The sequence below is a fragment of the Eublepharis macularius genome, chromosome 14 (assembly GCF_028583425.1).
Source record: "Eublepharis macularius isolate TG4126 chromosome 14, MPM_Emac_v1.0, whole genome shotgun sequence".
NCBI lineage: Eukaryota > Metazoa > Chordata > Lepidosauria > Squamata > Eublepharidae > Eublepharis > Eublepharis macularius.
The window spans coordinates 47,697,501-47,717,643 of NC_072803.1; the positions used below are offsets into that span (position 1 = coordinate 47,697,501).

Consider the following 20,143-nt stretch of genomic DNA (forward strand, 5'->3'; position numbering starts at 1 on the left):
CACCCCCTTTCCCCAAAAGAGTTCAAGATGGTGTACATAATTCTCCCTCCCTCCATTTTACCATTGCAAGAACGCTGCAAGGTTGGGTAGGCTGAGAGAGAGCTCAACATGCGATTCAATGAGCTTTATAACTAAGCAGGAGTTCAAACCCCAATATTACAAGTCCTAGTCCCATATTTCCCAGAGTTCCACAGAATCCTGTGGTTCCGCAGGACTTTGTCAGGGGTTCCATGAGAAATCGTGGAATAAATAAATAATTTTTTTGATATACTGCAAAAATTCCAAATATCCCTCAAAATATCATGGTTACGAAGGTAGTATTTAGCTGTATTTTGTCTGTTTCATATTGTTACAGAGCATTAACAATACAAATGACAATAATTTAGCAGTAACTGAATTATGCTCCTCACCATCAACTTTTTCTGGACTGTAAACATTTTCATTGGTTGGAGTTCCTCAGGATTTGAAAAATTACTCTGGGCTTCCTCCATGGAAAAGAGGTTGAGAAACACTGTCCTAGTCTATTGCTCTTACTCAGGGATCTGCAGCCTTTTACGATTAGAGCCAAAGTACATTGAACTTCAGAGCAGGAGATGAAAAGTAAAAGAAAGTCCGTTTGCATACTTGAAACTATACAGCTTAACATTCCTGATACTTGACATGTTGATTAATAATCCATAAAGTTTCTTCAGCCCAAGCACTGATTGGCATGAGTCCTTTATTAGGAAGTGGCATGTGCAAGATCTCACATTAAATAGTAAATATACATAAGGATACTCTGTGAGATTGTTTTAGCGCACTAGTGAATTATCTAAACATAATTCACACTTGGATTACTGGCGATTGTGCACTTCTATCACTTCCCTTTCTGTAAAGCATCTCCAAGAAACCCTTCACCCCCCATAAAATTTTTTGCTTGCCATTCCCTTCACATACTGGTTATTCTAGTATTCCACCTACCCTGCCAAACACTTTCCCATAGGTTGCAGACCTCCCCTCCCCTTCTAACCACTACACAACACTAGTTTCTCACATGTGCATTGTTAAATGCAGGGATGTTGAAATGTGATTGTAAACCAGCCTTCCCACATACCCATTATCTGTCGATTAACAAACCTGATACAAGCTTTTCACACATGTGCAGGACTCATTTCGAGGGGGAACGCACAGGAACGCAGTTCTGGCAGTTCCCCAAAGAAGACACGTCAGGTGGCCTCGCCCACCTGACTCTCGGCCGTTTTGGGCCCGTTTCAGCCTGGATTGGGGCTGAAACGACCCGGATCGGGCCTCTGATGGGTGGTGGATCACTCTCCTGCTCATCAGTGGCCTGTTCCTGACCATTTTGGGCCCCTTTACGGCCATTTTCAGCCCCTTTTTGCCATTTTGGCCCAATTTTGGCCCTGAATGGCCAGGATTGGGTCCAAAACAGCCAGGATAGGTGATGTCAGGGGGTGTGGCATATGCAAATCAGTTATACTAATAACACACTTCCAGTGATGGCAAGAGGCGTGGTATATGCTAATGAGTTATGCTAATGAGTTCCTCCAGCTCTTTTTCTACAAAATGACCCCTGCACATGTGCACCAACAATGAGCAAAAGGGCTGAAAAGCATTTGTATACAGCACGTGTGAAGCTACTTTGGGAGCAAACCCAGATGAAATAGATCTGTTAAAGAAACAGGTAAAATGCACGCCCTCTCCTTTTACAGTGAGTGTTCAGACCACTCAGAGTATGATGCACATCACTCCAATTGAGACAATTTTATTGGAGCAATATTTATTACTTTGTCCAGTATGTTAGTTTCTTATAAAGGCATGAGAAATATTACAAGGAAAGCAGAAACAAGAAGCCCCCCCAGGTTCCATGGGGCCAAGGTGCACTTTTCGAAAAGGTGTGGGATATGGGAAGAAGGAGTGATTGAAAGCTGCAGGGGTCATTTTGTAGAAAAAGAGCTGGAGGAAGTCATTAGCATAACTCATTACCATAACTCATTAGCAAATGCCACGCCTCTTGCCATCACCGGAAGGGTGTCATTAGTATAACTGATTTGCATATGCCACACCCCCTGACATCACCTGTTCTGGCTGTTTTGGATCCAATCCTGGCCATTCAGGGCCGAAATCAGGCCCAAAATGGCAAAAAGAGGCTGAAAATGGCTGAAAATGGGCCCAAAATGGTCAGGATCGGGCCGCTGATGAGCGGGAGAGTGATCCACCACCCATCAGAGGCCCGATCCAGGCCGTTTTGGCCCCAATCCAGGCCAAAATGGGCCCAAAATGGCTGAGTCAGGTGGGCGGGGCCACCTAACATGTGACCTCTTTGGGGAACTGCCAGAACTGCGTTCCCGTGCATTCCCTCTCAAAATGAGCTCTGGAGAGCTGTGTAACTCAATGGGTCCTCCAGTGATAGTCAGAGCAAATGGTTCATACAGCCCTGTTTCTGTGCATGCCTGGGCCACCAAAATGAGAAATCAAGGTTTGTAATAGATTTTCAGGGTTTGGCCTGTGACTTGGAGCAATGTCTGAACTGACAAGCAACTCTAGAGACAACTGCAGAATGGAAAGGGAATTGCCAAGTTTCACAGGGTGAATCTTAGCCTAACCCACATATACACCACTCCGAGCTTCTCAGATGAAGTTGGAATAAAAATAATGATCGGGAGGCTGTTTCCTAGAAGAAAAAGGAAATGATTTGTCAGGACTCTGTGGCTGGGCACAGAGAGTCAGAAAACCAGTAAGGGACACGTAACATCTTATTATTATCTGGCCACAAAGAACAAAGAGGCTGTTGTTAGGAAAACAAGAGGTGCCTCTTAATTCGGGCAGGGCCAAACCCCACCAGATGGAGGGAGTTCTATGACTGGCGATCCCAGTATTTGGGTTTTTTAAAATTCAGTGACATGGGGGCCTGATTCTGATTACGACATCTTACAAAGGGAGGGTTAAGCATCCCCCTGGGCTGATTTCCCAATCTAAAATAACCCTAAGAAGCTACTTTTTGCCCCAGTTGAGGAAACAGACACATATAGGTATTGGTGGTACCGTTATATTTAGCCTAGTGAGCTCCGTGGTGCAGAGTGGTAAGCTGCAGTACTGCAGCCCAAGCTCTGCTCACAGGAGTTTGATCCCAGCGGAAGCCAGGTTCAGGTAGCCAGCTCAAGGTTGACTCAGCCTTCCATCCTTCTGAAGCTGGTAAAATGAGTACCCAGTTTCCTGGGGGTAAAGTGTAGATGACTGGGGCAGGCAATGGCAAACTACCCCATAAAAAACAGTCTGCCAAGAAAACGTCGTGATGCGATGTCCCCCCATGGGTCAGTAATGACTTGGTGCTTGCACAGGGGACTACTTTTACCTTTATGTTTAGCCTAATGTGGCAAATGGCAGCTCCTTGGGGGACTACAGTGCAATCCTAAGCAAAGTTACTCCAGTCCATACCCATTGATTTCAATGGGCTTAGACTGTAGTAAGTCTGCTTAGGATTGCACTGTAAGTTTTCATTATCCTTTTTATTCCCTTTCTAAAGCTAAAAAGAGAGATGTCAGCGTATGCAAACAGAGTGGAAAGTTTTATCTCCACCCATCCCCATTTATTTATCTCAGAAAACTGAGAGTGAAATGTAGGTTATCACTGTGACTTGAGTCACAGTGAAGCAGTTACATCCTAGGGAGGGCAAATTGCAAAAGATTTACAAGGGAGAATGAGGACACATCCTTCTTGAAAGCAAGGGCTATCCCATATCTTGACATCACTTGGCAGAGGGATGCCTGTTCTTTTCCCAGTTTTGCAATGCATTACTCATTTATTATGGCATTATGAAGTCCACTTAGACAAGCAAGAGTAAGTCTTAACCGGATGGTAATTTTTAAAAAAGAAAATAGGCTTGGACCAGATGTAGTGCAATTCATGTGCACATGTAACTTGCCCTTGGAGTTTTACAAGCCCTACCCTATGACGCGTCAGGTACAGTGTAAGAAAACTATTGTGTAATGCCTTAGAAGCAGACTTCCTAGGAAATAAGCCCCACGAAGTTCAGTGAGATCCATAAAAGGTTTCCAAGTATCTACAAATCAGCCCACCCACATATATGCCATATATTCAAATATAGATAAAGTTGTAAGGTTCTCCATCCACAGAACTGTGGAACATTATATCACTAGTGTGATGCAGTGCTCTAGGATTTGGCAAATCTCTATGGTTTTACCATAGAGTTTTGCTCAAATCCCGGAGCATCATCTCAACATTACAGTGGAGATGTAAAATCACTTCTGGTAATTGATGGAATTGATGTTGCGCTATTGGTCAAGTACCATTTCCCCCGGTCCCCCCACTCACTGTTTGCTGGCCATCAGCTGGCAAACCTTAACACTCACTGCTTTCTACTGCTCAGATGACAAAATGTAAAGTCCATCTGTTTGGAGCATAGGAAGCAGCAGTTTGCAACTCTTTCCCAAGTATTGGGTATACTTGCAATTTTTTTAATAGAGAAAATGAAGACATTTATACTTTATATGCTGAGTTGTAAATGATCAGTAAAAGATTAGGTTTAATAGAAAAACAAGTATTGTCAGGGCTTTTTTTCAGAGGGAATGTGGTGGAATGGAGTTCCGGCACCTCTTAAAAATGGTCACGTGTCCGGTGGCCCCACCCCCTGATCTCCAGACAGAGGGGAGTTTAGAGCACAGAGGGCAATCTAAACTTCCCTCTGTCTGGAGATCAGGGGGCGGGGCCACTGGCCATGTGACCATTTTCACCAAGGGCCATTTAAACTTTAAAAAACTCCCCCCTTGTTCCAGCTGACCCAAAGTGACACCATTGTATGGTCTTGACTTCCACCACTGAGTTCCACCACCACCTTTTCCCAGAAAAAAAGCCCTGAGTATTGCAAATATTAAACCTTTTCCTAAAATTTCCATGCCACTCTTACCTTTACACTTGACTGTTTAGCAGTCTGTTCATGGGGCTGTCCTTGAAGACAATTGGAAATTTTAGCTGGTGCAAAGTCACGCTCATTTTACAATAGCTTCACAGGCTGGCAATTAGTTTCTGGGTTCAGCTCGAAGTGTGGGGTTTGACATACTAAGGCCTTCCTGGCCTAGTCTGCTTCCCCGATATGTTCTTCTGTGACAGCCCCATTCACCAGTTAGGCCTTCAGAAAGCACCACACTTTTAAAGCAGATAATACTAGCAGCTGCTCATGCCAGAGCATTCTCAGAGGGAGTCCCTAACTTGGTGGAATGGCTTGCCTAATGAAATCGGACAGGCCCCACACTGTCGTCAGTCTGTAACTTATGCAAAATGGAATCGTTTTAGAAGGATATTTTTAATGATGCCTGGATATTTATCTGGTTTTATGTTTAATGATGGATTACTATCTGTTTTATTGTAGTCTTTAAGGGTTTTTTTTAAATGTTATCTGCCTTGAGCTCTGTGGAGAAAAGACAGATTAGAAACGCTGTAAAATAAAAACAAATTATTATTTCACAGTATCTTTATTTTGTAATTGAGAAGGTGGTTGCTAGTTGCATTGGTCCAAAGCAAAAGCCAAAAATAAAAGCCACGTGATGCCTTTTATTAGGACCAGCCAAAATAACAGAGAACAGTGTGCAAGTTTTTGAGTTCTCTTCATCAGGTTGAACTAAATGCCCTCCTCTTTTTAAAAAAAAAAATCATGAAGAGTTCTGGAGAGCTGAAAAACTTGCATATTGTTCTGTGTCATTTTGGCTGGTCCTGATAAAAGGTATTTTAAAAAACTGTATTTAATTGAGAATGTAATCTGCCCGAATCCTTTGTGAGCTAGACAGGGCTCATTTTGAGGGGGAACGCGCAGGAACGCAGTTCCAGGAGTTCCCCAAAGAGGTCACGTCTCGGCCATTTTGGGCCTGTTTCGTCTTGGATTGGGGCTGAAATGGCCCGGATCGGGCCTCTGACGGGTGGTTGATCACTCTCCTGCTAAGCAATGGCCCGATCCTGACCATTTTGGGCCTCCTTTCAGCCATTTTCAGTCCCTTTTTGCCATTTTGGCCCAATTTTGGCCCTGAATGGCCAGGATTGGGTCCAAAACAGCCAGGATAAGTGATGCCAGGGGGTGTGGCACATGCAAATCAGTTAGACTAATAAAACATTTCCAGTGCGGCAAGGGGCGTGGCATATGCTAATGAGTTATGCTAATGAGTTCCTCCAGCTCTTTTTCTACCAAATGACCCCTGGAGCTAAATAAATGATTCTCTGTCCCAGAGAAAACTCCAATAAACACATTGGGTGGTGGGGGGGGCGTGATTTTAAATAAACACGTGTGAGAATTGCCAAGCAGTTCAGCAAGCATAGCATTGTCTGCCACAGGAATGGTACAAGCTCTCCCTCTTGAATTCTGTTGGTCCTGGGAGCCCTGTTAGGGTGGAAAAAGAAAAAAATGTATTGTTTTGTTAGGGCACAGTGGTGCAGCGACAGTTAACCTTCTGCTTGCAGGACAGCCACTAAAGGAAGCGGTGACTCTTGAAAACTCATGGTCCCTAAGGTGCAAACGGACTCGAATCTTGCTCTTCCATTGCAGACCAACACAGCCACCCACCTCACACTAAAAGCAAGCAAGGAACAGAACAGGCGACAGCAATTGTCTAGGCAGAATTTTTTTTAAAAAAACCCGCGCTTTCCCTGTTGAATTTTTGCTTGCTGAGCTGCTCCAAGCAGAAGGAAAAATTTCCCCGGGCGCAACCTTATTTTCAAAAATGCACATCAGGCAGCAATGCCAATGGGCGAATTTTACCCCTCCCGTGCAAATAAGCGTGGCTCTTCACCTGTTGGATTTCTTATTTAAAAACTGCACACGCCAGCGCCAGTGGTGACCCCCATCCCCCCGGTGCAAATAACTGTGCCGGACGGGAGGCCGGGGCTGGAGCGGCACAGGCTCCCTAAGTCAAGCCTTGTGCGTCTCGGGCGTGCAGAGGCAGGCGGGGCGGTGCTTCGGCGAGGGGCCGGGCAGAGGCGAGGCAGAGCAGCCCCCGCCTCCCCCCGAGTCAAGTTCGGCTGCGGGCGGCCCGGCGGGCGCAGTTGGCTCCGCTCTCTGGGTGGCGCCGCCGGAGGAACCGCAGCAGCAGCCAGGCTGGGCAAGTCCGTGGGCATCATGGAGGATGCCGAGAAGGGCAACGCCAACCGCGGGCGGCGGGAGCTCAAGATCGGGGGTGAGAGGCCGCGGGCCGGGCAGCTATGGAGCGGGGGTGGGGGGGATCGGCAGGGGCGCCTGGTCTGTTTCTCTGCGGTTCGCGGTGCCGCTGAGCTTGTGCAGAGTGCCGCTCGGGCCTGAGTCCTAGCCACCAGAAGGGAATGGCTCGCTTTTCTCTGAGGCAAAATTGGCGGGCGGTGAATCGGCACTCTGCTGGTTCGAATGCCACCACTGTCCGACTGCTGAGACGAGCTCAGCAGGTGGCCTTGGTTCAGCCGCTCCGCTCGGCCCATTTCCCCAGCCGTATTGTGGGGAGAATAATAACACGGACTTCGTTCAGCGCTCGGAGTGGGCACTAATCTGCCCAGAAGAGTGCTCTATAAGCGCTGTTGTTGTTGTTGTTGTTATAGTTGTTATTGTTGTTGTCTTGGAACGGGCGCTCCCATTTGCAGAGCTGTATCAACCCCCCCCCCCCGCCCCCGAACCGCGCAAAGCAAAACTGTATTCCTTGGAGTTTAGTTATCAAGTCAGAGTGCTTCTGAGTATATGCAGAGTGTGTATGAGCGCTCACTGTTTGGCAGGTGCTCGTTGCGTTTGTCGTTTCTGGCCCGGTGGTCTTTGGTTTTTGAGATGGCTTGAAAGGGATGACCCACTGGACAAGGCTTAATATGAATTTACTGCTGGCGTTAGGAAAGATACAGAGGAAACCAGAGTGTCTCTGAGCACATGTAGAGGGTCTCCACACTGTCACTACAATCACCAGGTGAGGATTTGCTGTACTCATCCACGTGAAATTTGGTGATGGTTTTCTGTACGCAGAAAGGGGTTCAGGTCGGGAGGGCTCAGGACATGCTGGTTTCTGGGGTGTCTTCAGGACAGGAGTTTCATTTCTCTGGATCGAAGTAGGCCTGTAGCAAGACAAGAAAGCAGAAATTGGAATCTATGGGTTTCAGCCAGTTCTTGTTTCACCTACATCTGATTTTTTTTTTAGGTTCCAGTGGCAATTTGCTGTATTCTCAAATGCCCACTATGGATGGGTTTTTTATTGTTTTGTTTGGGAGGTGATTTTAAGGGCTAGGAACTCCCAAATAAAAAATATCCAAATCATGATTGAACTGCCATTTCGCTTCCACAGCTATATTCCTCTGAGATTCCAGCATTCCAAACTTCTTAGCTATTTCCCACGCTCCCTCACCCATCCCTTTTCCTGTAACTTAAACTTTGTATTGAACATGGGGCGTGTGAAACTTTACAGAAGCAGAAGTAATCACCCCTGCATATTTAAGCAAAATGCATCAGCAAAAAGTAACCCTCCTTGAGGAATTCTGGTGGTGAATCCCAAGTAAGAAGCAGCTCTGGGGACTTGTTTGTTTACTCTTGTAGCTGGTAATAACAAAATGTTTGGCTGGTGGCTGCTTGCTAGATTAACAGTGAAATCTAAACAGAGTCACTCCAGTCTAAGCCCATTGAAATCAAAGGCCTTAGACTGGAGTAAGTTTGGTTAGAGTTTCACTGTAAAATGCCTGTTGAGACTGTTATCAACCAATTAAACATGGCAGAATTTAAACCAGACAGATGGATAGATTGAATACTTCTTGTGCACAGAAAGATAATTTATTTGAGCACGCACATGCACACAAACATGCAAAAATGTATCCCCCCCACCCATTCCCTGCTTGTACAGTCTACAGAGCTATATAGTTTGCAGAGGGAAAAATATTATGTGGGCTCTTTTGGAGCAGCCTTCAGCTCTCTGTTCCCTGAGGCAGTGCCAGAGAACTAGTGTGGATTAGTGGTTAGAGTGTTGAATTCAAACTTGGGAGACTTGGGCTTGAATCCTCACACTGCTATATAAGCTCAATGGGTGACCTTGGGCCAGTCACTCTCTGTTTCAACCTAGCCTACCTCACAGGGTGGTGGTTGTGAGGATAAAATGCAAGCGGAGAGAATGGCGTTAGCTCCTTTGGGTCCCCACTGGAGAGAAAAGTGGGGGATAAATTTCTAACTAAATAAAGATTCTGGCTGTTGGGTGCGTGCAGGTGAGGCCTGCAGCCTCCAGCACACGAACTAACAAATGATGACTAAAGGGTGTGAAGTGGCTAATTCCATCAAATGCAACAGGGAAACAGGTAATCAGTGTTGCCCCAAACAAACCCATGTCGCCTGAACCTCTTGTGTCAGTTGCATGCCTGCAAGATTCCTCATATACAAATAATGAACCAGCATTCACAAGGGACAGACCTGGAAAATCTTGTGCAGGTCAGTGAGGAAACAGGGTGGCACCACATCCAGCCTACACTTCCTAGACCTTCCTAGATTTTTCCCTGTTTCTAGCACATGAGCAGTAGTGACTGCTGAGGACTCTTGCCGAGTGGCTCCACGGCTGGGAAGCAATTGGGCATGTAGGAATGGGAGGGTGGCCTGCATTTTCCCCCGGTTGGTGAGGGGTCTGGGATTGGCTTTGCTCTGCACAGTGGACAATGATCTCCCCAAATCTGGTGTATTCTCCTCTAAAGAGCCCTGTGGCCAGGGTGGTAAGTGGCAATACTGCAGCCCAAGCTCTGCTCGCGACCTGAGTTCGATCCTGGTGGAAGCCGGGTTCAGGTAGCCGGCTCAAGGTTGACTCAGCCTTCCATCCTTCTGAGGTCGGTAAAATGAGTACCCAGTTTCCTGGGGGTAAAGTGTAGATGACTGGGGAAGGCAATGGCAAACCACCCTGTAACAAAAGTCTGCCAAGAAAACGCCGTGATGTCCCCCATGGGTCAGTAATGACTTGGTGCTTGCACCTTTACCTCCTCTAGGCATTATTTTTTTTTTGGCGAAGCAGCGATGCTGCCTTAAGCTCACAGCTCTAAGTTAAGCCCTGGAGTCCTTGTGCCTAGTTTTTCCCTTCAGGTACAGGGTTGAACACTCAAATAATGCTGGCAGCACCCCTGTGTGCCAGTCTCCTTAAGTAGGAAGCAGGGGCCCACTGTGGTCTGTAAGCCCATTTGGCCTGCCATTTGGTAGACCAGGGAAAGGGGGTTGTGAATTAGCTCCAACACATCTGTTGCATCTCTGGTGGATCAGACCTGTGGGTAGAAGAATTTGGAGAGGTGCTTGTGTGTGTGTGGTCACGACAAGGGAGAAGAGAAAGGCTGAAAGTCTCTCTCCTGCCCTGTCCATCCCCTCCACCTGGATTATTGCAAGTCTTGTCTTGTGTTGCATATTTATCAATTGGGGTCATGCGCATTTCTCGGCACAGTGCCAAGCTGTAATTCCAGGGCTTTTGATATCAGCCAGCTTCGAGTCTGCTGGCACTGGTGAGTGAGGAAAAGGGAGTGCAGAGAAGGGACAGAAGTAAACTGGAAAAAATCCAACCCCGCCCCCAACATCCCTTCTGATTCCAGTCGGCCTTCACTGGGTAGCCTTGACAATGTATTTAAGTGGTGTCATGAATTAAGCCACGTTCTTTGGCCGTACAGTTGCTCCAGGACCATAATAGACACTGTTACATTGCCAGTTTATAAGTTCTGCAGAAATGAAGTGGTAATCGTCTTTCTGGATTGTGCTGCTTTCAGAGGAGGATAGTTGTACATTTGAATGTTTTCCAATAAGAGCAAAAACTCCCTAGAGGCCCTCTTGATTGTCCCAAAGAATCTGGATATATGAGAGAGGGCCTTTTTGGTCGCAGCCCCACAATTGTTATTTATTCATGTCATTTATATTTTGCCTTTCTCACTGAGACTCAAGGCGGATTACATAGTGTGAGACTAGTACAATCAGTGGCAAGGACAAGGGCAGGCATTTCCATACAGCGTCAAGATCATTTCCATAAACAATGTCATAGGGTAAATAAATACAAGTTTACAAAGACATACCATTAGCAAGGATCCAATATGGGGTTGAAGAATTGCTGAAACAGAACATAATCAATTCTAGGACTGACATTAAACAACATGAAGCACAGGTAGTATATAGAAGTACATATTTAAAGCGACAGATAATATGTAAGGCAATATAATGGTGAAATCTATGGTTCCTAACTCATTGGCGAGACAGCTGGGACACCTTTCCTACAATACCACCTTCCTTGCTGAGAAAAAAAGCCTTTTTGAATAATTTGGTTTTGCATTGTTTCACCTACTGGCTATTTCCCCAGGGAGGAGTGCCTAATCCTCTAAGTCTTGAACTTTAGGTGGCAGCTGAAGACTGTTTTATTCAGGATGGCTTTCAATCAGTTGTGTTTTATGTATTTTTATATAATATTCTATTTACATTGTAAGCCGCCTTGAGTTCTGCAAGATAGAAAAGCGACTAATATGATGATGTGAGCAGCCCTGAGCCCATTCGTGAGGAGGGCGGGATATAAGTCAAATAAGATAAATAAATAATAAATAAATATATGTTTTTTTTAAAAAAATAAACAGCATACTAGTGTGAAAGCTAATTGAAACATTCTCCTTGATATGTTAGTTTTCTATAAGCAGGGAAGTTTCTCTCCCCCTCCCCAAGTATACAATTATGCCACTCCCTGTCTGCTTTCTGAAGTGCTACAATCCCAGGAAAAAAATGGTACCACTTGACTTTTGCAGATTATATTAAACAGGCCCTCCTAATTGAAATCAAGATACTTAAATTATGTTCAGGAGCTTCTGCACCAGCTGTTCCACTGAATTTAAATAGCTCTTCCTGCCACACATCTCTGAAATGCATATAACATTACTGTATTCCCCCCCCTTTTTGCAGAGCTAAAAGAGTCTAAGGGCCGAGCTACAAGTGACGAATGACACTTGAACAGCAAGTAAACAGGCTCACATGTATTCCTCCCTGTTCACTTGCGCTCCACTTGCACTCCATGTGATTGAGTGGAGTGCAAGTGGAGCGCAAGTGAACAGGGAGGAATACACGTGAGTCTGTTCACTTGCTGTTCAAGTGTCATTCGTCACTTCTAGCTTGGCCCTAAGCTGCCTCGATCTCTGTCCTATATGCATTCAGTGCAGTTGAAAATAGTGGGGAAATTCTGGATAGGGAAATTCTTGGAAATTTGGGAGGGTGGAGCCTGGGGAGATAGGGATTTGGGGAGGGGAGGGACCTCAGCAAGGTATAATGCCATCAAGTCCACCATCCAAAGCTGCCATTTTCTCCTGGGGAACTGACTTCTGTTGCCTAGATATCAGTTGTAACTCCAAGAGATCTGCAGCCACCACTTGGAGGTTGGCAACCCTAGTTGGAAATAGTGGTTGCCAGACTCTACCGGCATTTTCTGTAGAGATGGGCACGAACCAGAAAAAAAACGAACCATGCGGTTCGTGGTTCATCACATTTCACGAACCATGAACTTTCATGAACCTGCCCTGGTTCATGAACTGACCCTTCCGGGTCAGTAGAAGGTCACTTCTGGGTCAGCAGAAGGTCTGCAGAAAGCCCGACCCCTGTTGCCTAGGTAACTGATTGATTGACACCAGGCTGTCTACAGTGACGAATCAAACGAACCACCCTAAAGTTCGTGGCAGTTTGTCAGAAATGGGCTCTGACGAACCACTGGTTTGCGAACCATGAACCAGCCTGGTTTGTGATGAACTTTGGTTCGTATTTTGATTCGTGCCCATCTCTAATTTTCTGTTGACAACCTATTCTAGCAGGCTTGTATAATGTCATGGTTTGGGTGGGCAGGGATTGGCTTCCCCCAGTTTGACTGATTAGTGTGGCCAATACTAGTGAAGTCACGAGTCCTTTTGAAATGAGCAGGGCTTGTATCAGAACCAAGGATGCAAATTTATTTATTTATTTGGTTGTTTATTTATTTCATTTACATCCTGCCTGTTACCCAAATAGGGGGGGTCTCTTTGCAAGTTGGGAGAACTAGCTTACAAGGAGATGCAGTGAGAGGGGGTAAATGCAGGATCTCCACCAAAGTATACCAGGGCTGTTTCCCCATGACTTAAAAATGGCACCCCAATCACCGAACTCTGGGAGCTCTTTCGTGCAATTTCCACGTCACCATTTCCAAAAGAGAGGCAGGCAGTTATGATTCCGTTTTTGTGATGCCACGTTTTCATGTGGGGACAGCTAGTCAGCCTGATTTACCTTCTGGTAATTCTCCGACTCCAGATGGGATTGGCTTTTGTTCTACCTAAACAGGCCGTGTTTTTGTGTTTGGGGCACATGAGGAAGGAGCTCATGATATTCCATATTCGTAAGCGGCCCTTGCAATACGGAGAAGGTGTAGGACTGCTAACACTGCCTTTCTCCCCAATGGGGACCCAAAACAGCATACAACATTCTTCCCTCCATTTTATCCTCACAACAACCCTGTGAGGTAGGTTATACAGAGAGAGTGACTGGCCCAGGGTTGTCCAGTGAGCTTCCAGACCTGGGTCTCTCAGATTGACTTTGTAAACACTGTACAACACTAACTGGGTTAGGCTGGGAGCATTATTCTTTTGCTACCTGTCCAACTGGAGTATCCCTGATCTGGTTGCAAACTATGTATAAAACTTTGCCCTTCTGATTTTGGCTGTTTCACTTGGATTTTGAGCCCTGGGCAGTTAATATTCTACAGATGTCTCAGCTCTCTCCAGCCAGCAAAACAATTAAAGAAATCACTTCTTTGCCAAGCAACAGCTTTCTTTCTCCCAGGGTAATTTTAATTGGATGACAATCGCTTCTGTAACATCACTTTCCATTGCACCAACGCAAACAGCAGCAAGACAGAGTGGCAATCACCTTTCCCACTCTTTCTTTCTCTCTGTCTCCTTAGAGTAACGCAAAGGATCTCTAACAAACATGCTCTGGCAAAAGAAAATGCCAACTGTGTGTTGGCAACTCAGCGCTCTTGCCCTGTTGAGTAACAGCTCGTTTTCACACATCTCGGCATAGTGCTAAACTCAAGGAATGAATCGAGGATTCATTCCGTGGCACGATGACGTCAGAGGATTCATTCCGTGGCACGATGACATCAGAAATCACGCCATGAAGACGCCCTTCTTCCGTGAGTTTAGCGCTATGCTGAGATGTGTGAAAACGGCCTGTGGCCATTTCCTCTAGGCTACCGGATTTGCCTTGGTCACTTTGGGAATGCTGTGCTATGGGGCCTGCATGGACGGTACTTGAATTCTCCCTTTAGTAGATATTATCTCTTCTCCAGTCATCCCTTTGCCATTACCAGGACAAAAGAATCTGGATCAGGATGTATAATCTAGGTGTGATGTGACTTGTAATCATCTGTTCTGTTGAGCAAGAACCTTTGTGAGCATTGCGGTATCATTTCCTGTTGATCTTTTCCTCTTTCCGGAAAACGAATGCCAAAGTACAAGGGGCAGGCTTTTGAAATTCCCCTTCAGAGTCCTGTGTGTACATTTCTGGGAGTGAGCTCATACTCCAATGATTTGGTTTGAAAGTGTTTCCCTTGCTTGGCCTCTCGGTTAATGCTTCCTTTTGGAAGTGTGCTACAGATATGCGAATCGCTTTTTATTGTAAAATGTATTGACCCTGCAAGCCACAGGGGAATCTTGCAGATTCAAGATGAGTAGTAATTTGGGATGGGGCAGGATTAAAGAGAAGTGCCTCCAGCGAAAATTAAACATAGAATGGGCCTAGTCTTAGAAGATGGTGAAATGACAATGAAGCCCAAGAGTAGGTGTGACGTAGTGGTTAGAAGGCTAAGTTACAAATAGAGTTCCTAGTTCAAAGCTTCCCTTTGTCTCGAGCTCACGAGGGCCATTTCCATATGGGTTATCAGCCCCGAGATCAATCCTGTTGGAAAGCAAGAGGTTGGTGGTTCCTGCTTCTCCACAGCATCACAGTACATTTGTACACCTCCTCGCATTTCTCTGGTTTTTCTACCATCTTTCTCAAACTGTTTTGCTCCAAAGTTTTGGAAAAGATCTCAATAAATCTGAATGGTTGCTTTGTGGATGGTAGAATTCAGATAGTCCCACCCACATGAGAACCATTTCCCCTAACCCTGTCTTCACAGCAGCCATGTCCTATCCCTGCCTGTTTTTTAAAAATATTTTTTAACAAATCAGCCCTAAAATATTGTTATATCAATACTAGCACCAGAGCCCGTTGTGTGAAACAATACAACGGGCTGTAGCTGAGGGGCCTTGGGAGGGCCATGCTGTCTTGGCCACCTCCGCAGCCCCTCAGAGGCCTGGCGCAGGCCCCTCACTGTGCACGTGACAGGATAAAAGGTGAGTCGTCACCAACACGGCTTGCCTTTTATAGAGTAGTATACCAATATGTGCACGAGGTTCTCTGAATTCCCAGCTTTCATATATTTTAAAATAGTAAGGGCCAAACTGCACATTATGGAAGCCTCAGGTCCAACCCATGGCCGCCAGCACCATTTTAGAGAAGAATTTAACAGTTGAGACATTGGTGTGGGGCAAGCCCATGGCATGGCAGCACCATGCTATCTTGTCCTTTCTCCTCTTTTTTCCCAAGAACCAAAATAGACCTCCCTCAAATGACTATTTCTACTCTGGAAAAGTGTGGCGGGGTTACATACGCAGTCACATGGTAAAATCAAAAAGAGTCCAGTAGCACCTTTAAGACTAACCAATTTTATTGTAGCATAAGCTTTCGAGAATCAAGTTCTCTTCGTCAGATGCATGATACAAACATGCATCTGACGAAGAAAACTTGATTCTCGAAAGCTTATGCTACAATAAAATTGGTTAGTCTTAAAGGTGCTACTGGACTCTTTTTGATTTTGCTACTACAGACTAACACGGCTAACTCCTCTGGATCTTTAGTCACATGGTACTTGTCATGTTACAGACCTGATCAAGATCAGGCACTCACAGCAATTTTTAAACAGCTAAATTCTTTAAAACATCATCAGTGGCCGTGGGCTTGACCTGTGGCTGCTGTAATGTGTAATTTGGCTCTTTGTCTCTAAGAGCTAAACTACATAAGACAAATTACGCGAGGACGCTCAAGTGACGCAATGTTAGCAGAGAAGTGTAGTTTGAATTTCACCTTTCTCTCCAGAGCCGGCAAAGATTGCTTCTCAGAGGGTTTGTTAATAATTGACAGAGCCTTCCCAGAGGCAAAGAGGAAATTAACAAGCCCTCCGAGGAATGATCTTTGCCAGCTCTGTAGAGAGAGTTGAAATTCAAACTATGCTTCCCAGCTAACATGCGTCTCCCTTCACTTGAGTGTTCTCGTGTAGTTTAACTCTAAGCCTGTTCTGTTATGGAGATATGACTTTCCCTTATATCTCTGCAATGAAAGGGGCTAGAGACTTTTTTTTAAAAAAATGAAAGCTGGGAATTCAGAGAACCTGGTTCACATATGGGTATAATGCTATATTGATATAACAATATTCTAGGGCTGATTTTAAAAGATGCAAAAGCCCGGGTGGCCACTGTCAGGGGATTAGGGCAGAGAAACTGCAGTGAAATCTGCCATGTGGAAGGTATGTTGCTGCTGTGCTTTATCAGCAAGGGCACCAGCAACAGGGAAACCACCTAGGTAAGTCACTTTCTTTCACTCTCTCTCTCTATTGGCAATATGGAGATAATAAGACTCTCCTACCTTGCAGGGTGATGGTTAATATTGCAAGAACATGTGAATGCTTTGGATGCATGAACGCGCCACACAAATGTGTTAAAAGCCAAGTTTTGAATCCCTGTGAGTTCCAAACTTGTGGCCCAGGACATCCGTCACTTAACTACACCTCGGAGATTCAAAGAGAATTAGGCTAGCACAAATTCTTTCCACCTAGTGCCTACCTTAGTCCATCAGTTATGGATTTCCTTCTAGGTGCTTTATATATATGCCTAAGCTTATCACCCTCTGAATATAATGGGGCCTGTTTCCAAGTAAGTAGTCATTGGATTTCAACTAAATAAAACTTCAACTGTCTGATCTCCATGAAAACAAAAAGTGTGTCTCTGTTGGAATCATATAGTAGGGCCCTCTGAGAGACCATGTAGGTAAAGCGTACTAAGATTAGGAAGAACTGACTTTAAATACCACCACCACTACCCCACACACAAACACATGCTTGATTTATTTAGGCTTGCTTGATTTATTTAGGCTTGCTGGACCTTGATCCAGTCATCTTTTTCCTGCTTAACCTACCTTGCAGGGTTGTTGTGAAGATAAAAGCGAGCAAGAAACTATGGATGCTGCCTTGAGCTCCTTCAAGGAAGGGCAGAATGACAATGCGATAGACCATTTGCAATCTTCAAGTAAAAGAAATCCCACGAATTGTGCATACTCTCTTTATTTTACCCCCAGCTGCTACTGTGAGACTATTAGACAACCTGTTAGCCTGAAACTTGCAGCATGGAGAACAGCTTTTTAAAGCCCGAAGTTTCCCATCTATTTCTTTTCTGCCGCCTCTTTCCTTGATCCTTCTTTTTAAAAAGAACCCCGAAGAGAAAAGAGTATTGTGTTAGTAGATTGCAGCAGCAAATTAAATCAGATCACAACTGGAGTGCAACCCTGCTGGATCCATCCAGTCCAACATCTCCACGACAGCCAGCTAGATGCCCAGCAGAGGGGCCAAAGCGGCCTCGTTTTGTTGTCCTTCCAGTAACTGATATTCAGTGATGTCTTGCCTCTGAGCTCCCAGTTTCCGTTCAGCCATCATGGCTAATAGCCATTGATGAACCCATCTTCCATGAACGTGTCCAACCCCCTTTTGAAGCGAGCAGCCCTCACTGTGTCTTGTGGCAGTGAGTTCCACAAGTTCATTGCGCCCTGAATGAAAGAGTGCCTACTTTTGTTTGTTCTGAATCTCAGGCCTGTCAATTTTATTGGGTCTCTCTGCTTACGCAGTAGCATAGGAGAGGGAGAAAAGGTTTTCTCCGCATGTGGATGTCAGTCACTTGCCACCGCAAGGGCTTGCTGGATGATAAGTTTATCAGCAGCTGAAATCTGATGGACATGGAACATCTCTTGCCACTTTGGCTACCACACCTGGCAAGGATTCACTTCCTTAACTTCAAGACTGCTTAAAACTGCCGATTTCCACCTAGGGATTCTTATGAAAAAAGGTTGGTGTCCTTGACTGAAGCTGTAGCCGTGCTTCTGCTTGCAGATGGGTTTTAACTTTGTAAGGTGCAGCTGCTAGATCTACACTTTGAAGAGGGAAGTTCTCTCTAATCGAGATGAAAGCAGTTTGAAGGGGAAGGGGAAGCGTGGGTGGGGGACGACTGCGGGGAAAGGGTGAAGCCACTCTTTCTATTCCAACTGCCTTCAAATTGCGGTCGTTGCATAAAACTGAGAAATGGCCTGTTCAGACTATTGCAGAAAGACAGGATGTGTGACCTTAAGAAAGCCGGGTGACGGGAAATCTTCCATTCCTAGTTCCAGGTTGTTGCTTGGGGTATTTTTTGTGTGTGTTTTGTTTTTGGGTTCTAGTTGAATATTGTTTGAATGTGCCAGATGCCAACTTCACAAACCTGAAGACTGTGGCTTTCTGTAGCATCTGGTATCCAAATGTATAATACCTTTGGATGTGGATGCTCCACACAGTAATCCTATCAAAATGTTGATAAGGGACTGATCTCAGGATATAGAGTGTATTTTTTGTGCAGTGTATTGGACTGGAAACTGTCAGTTCCGCACTGGGAAATTTTGGGCTAGACATTCATTCTACATTTTAGCCTACACAGAGTCATTGTGAGGAGAAAATAAGGGAGCGGAGAACCATGTAGGCTGCCCTGCGCTCCTTAGTGGAAGGGTGGGATAAAAACGTAATAGATCGGTCTAATGGTTTCTTAGCTAAGGACTACCAGATCTTGTGGCAGTGAGTTCCATATGTTGATTTACAACGAATGTTGCAGGTGTTTTTATAAAGAATACTCGGTAAAGTAGTACATTTTGCCTTCCTTGAAGCTGCTGCCAATCAGTTTCATTTGGCATAGATGCCAAAAGTCCACTTTTAAGAGGGACTTTAAAACAAACAGATCTTCTCATCTGAAAGCTTAAGCAAATGAACAGCTCTACATGGCTGTCCAGTGCCAGATTCTATGCATGCAGAACCGTTGAGATTTGTTTGAACAGTTGGCTTAATTTTGTTCAGTCTGTTCCATGGAAGGAATGTGCATATCCTGTTGTGCAAAAACTGGAATGGAGAGTGGAAATTAGCATCCTGAGTATCTCAGTATCTTTAAAAAACCAAACAAAACTGAGGCTGCAGCTTTTGACACCTCTTTAACTGGTCAAATTAATTGGGCAGCAATTGTTTTGTAAAAATATTATTTTTAATGCAAATAAACTGGAAACACTTCCTCGCAGGAGGGAATGCCTGTTTTGTGCTGTTTCTGTGTGCATAACACGCATGGTTTCAGCATTTGTTTATTTTATTTATTTATTTTATCGTATTTATATTCCGCCCTCCCCACAAGCAGGCTCAGGGTGGATAACAACATTAAAAAATTTAAAACATTTCATATAAAACATTTAAAACATTTAAAAAGCATGGTGCTTTCAGTGTTCAGAGTGCTTCATACTTATTCTCTTCTTGTAATTCTTACAACAGCCATATAAGGTGGACCATTTTTATTATCCCCATATTGCAGTTGAAAGAACTGAGGCTGAAACACAGTGGCTTGCCTAAGGCCCCATAATGAGCTTACGGCAGAGGTATGATTTTAACTGAGCACCTCCTGCATCACAAAATCCTCTGAGCCTTTGTGCTACACCAGCTCAGCTAAAACCAAAATGAGGGTTTTTTTATTGTTCTGGAAAGATCATTTTATGTGTATACAAACTTGATCAACTTTCCAGAACTCATATGGTTAAGCTTTCTTTAAGTGCAACAACACACACATGGAAAAGCATGAAAATGCATCTGACGAAGAGAACTGTGATTCTCGAAAGCTTATGCTACAATAAAGTTGGTTAGTCTTAAAGGTGCTACTGGACTCTTTTTGATGGAAAAGCAAGTTTCTAGTCCTTACCCTTGTAACGTTAAACTTGGAAGCAGCTGAGCATCACTTTGCAAAATCATAGAAGACGGAGGGTGTTGAATATCCTGGG

The 20,143-nt window shown here is 44.8% G+C and overlaps 1 protein-coding gene across 1 annotated transcript in view; it reads left to right on the forward strand.

The window, feature by feature from the left end:
* The first annotated feature begins 7,032 nt into the window (after nucleotides 1-7,032).
* The window catches only part of STOM (stomatin), a 38,933-nt gene continuing 25,822 nt past the window's right edge, over nucleotides 7,033-20,143 (forward strand). The window contains exon 1 of the mRNA XM_054997799.1: nucleotides 7,033-7,178. Within this exon, the coding sequence (XP_054853774.1) occupies nucleotides 7,121-7,178 (58 nt within the window). The 5' untranslated portion in view covers nucleotides 7,033-7,120. The remainder of the gene's footprint in view (nucleotides 7,179-20,143) is intronic.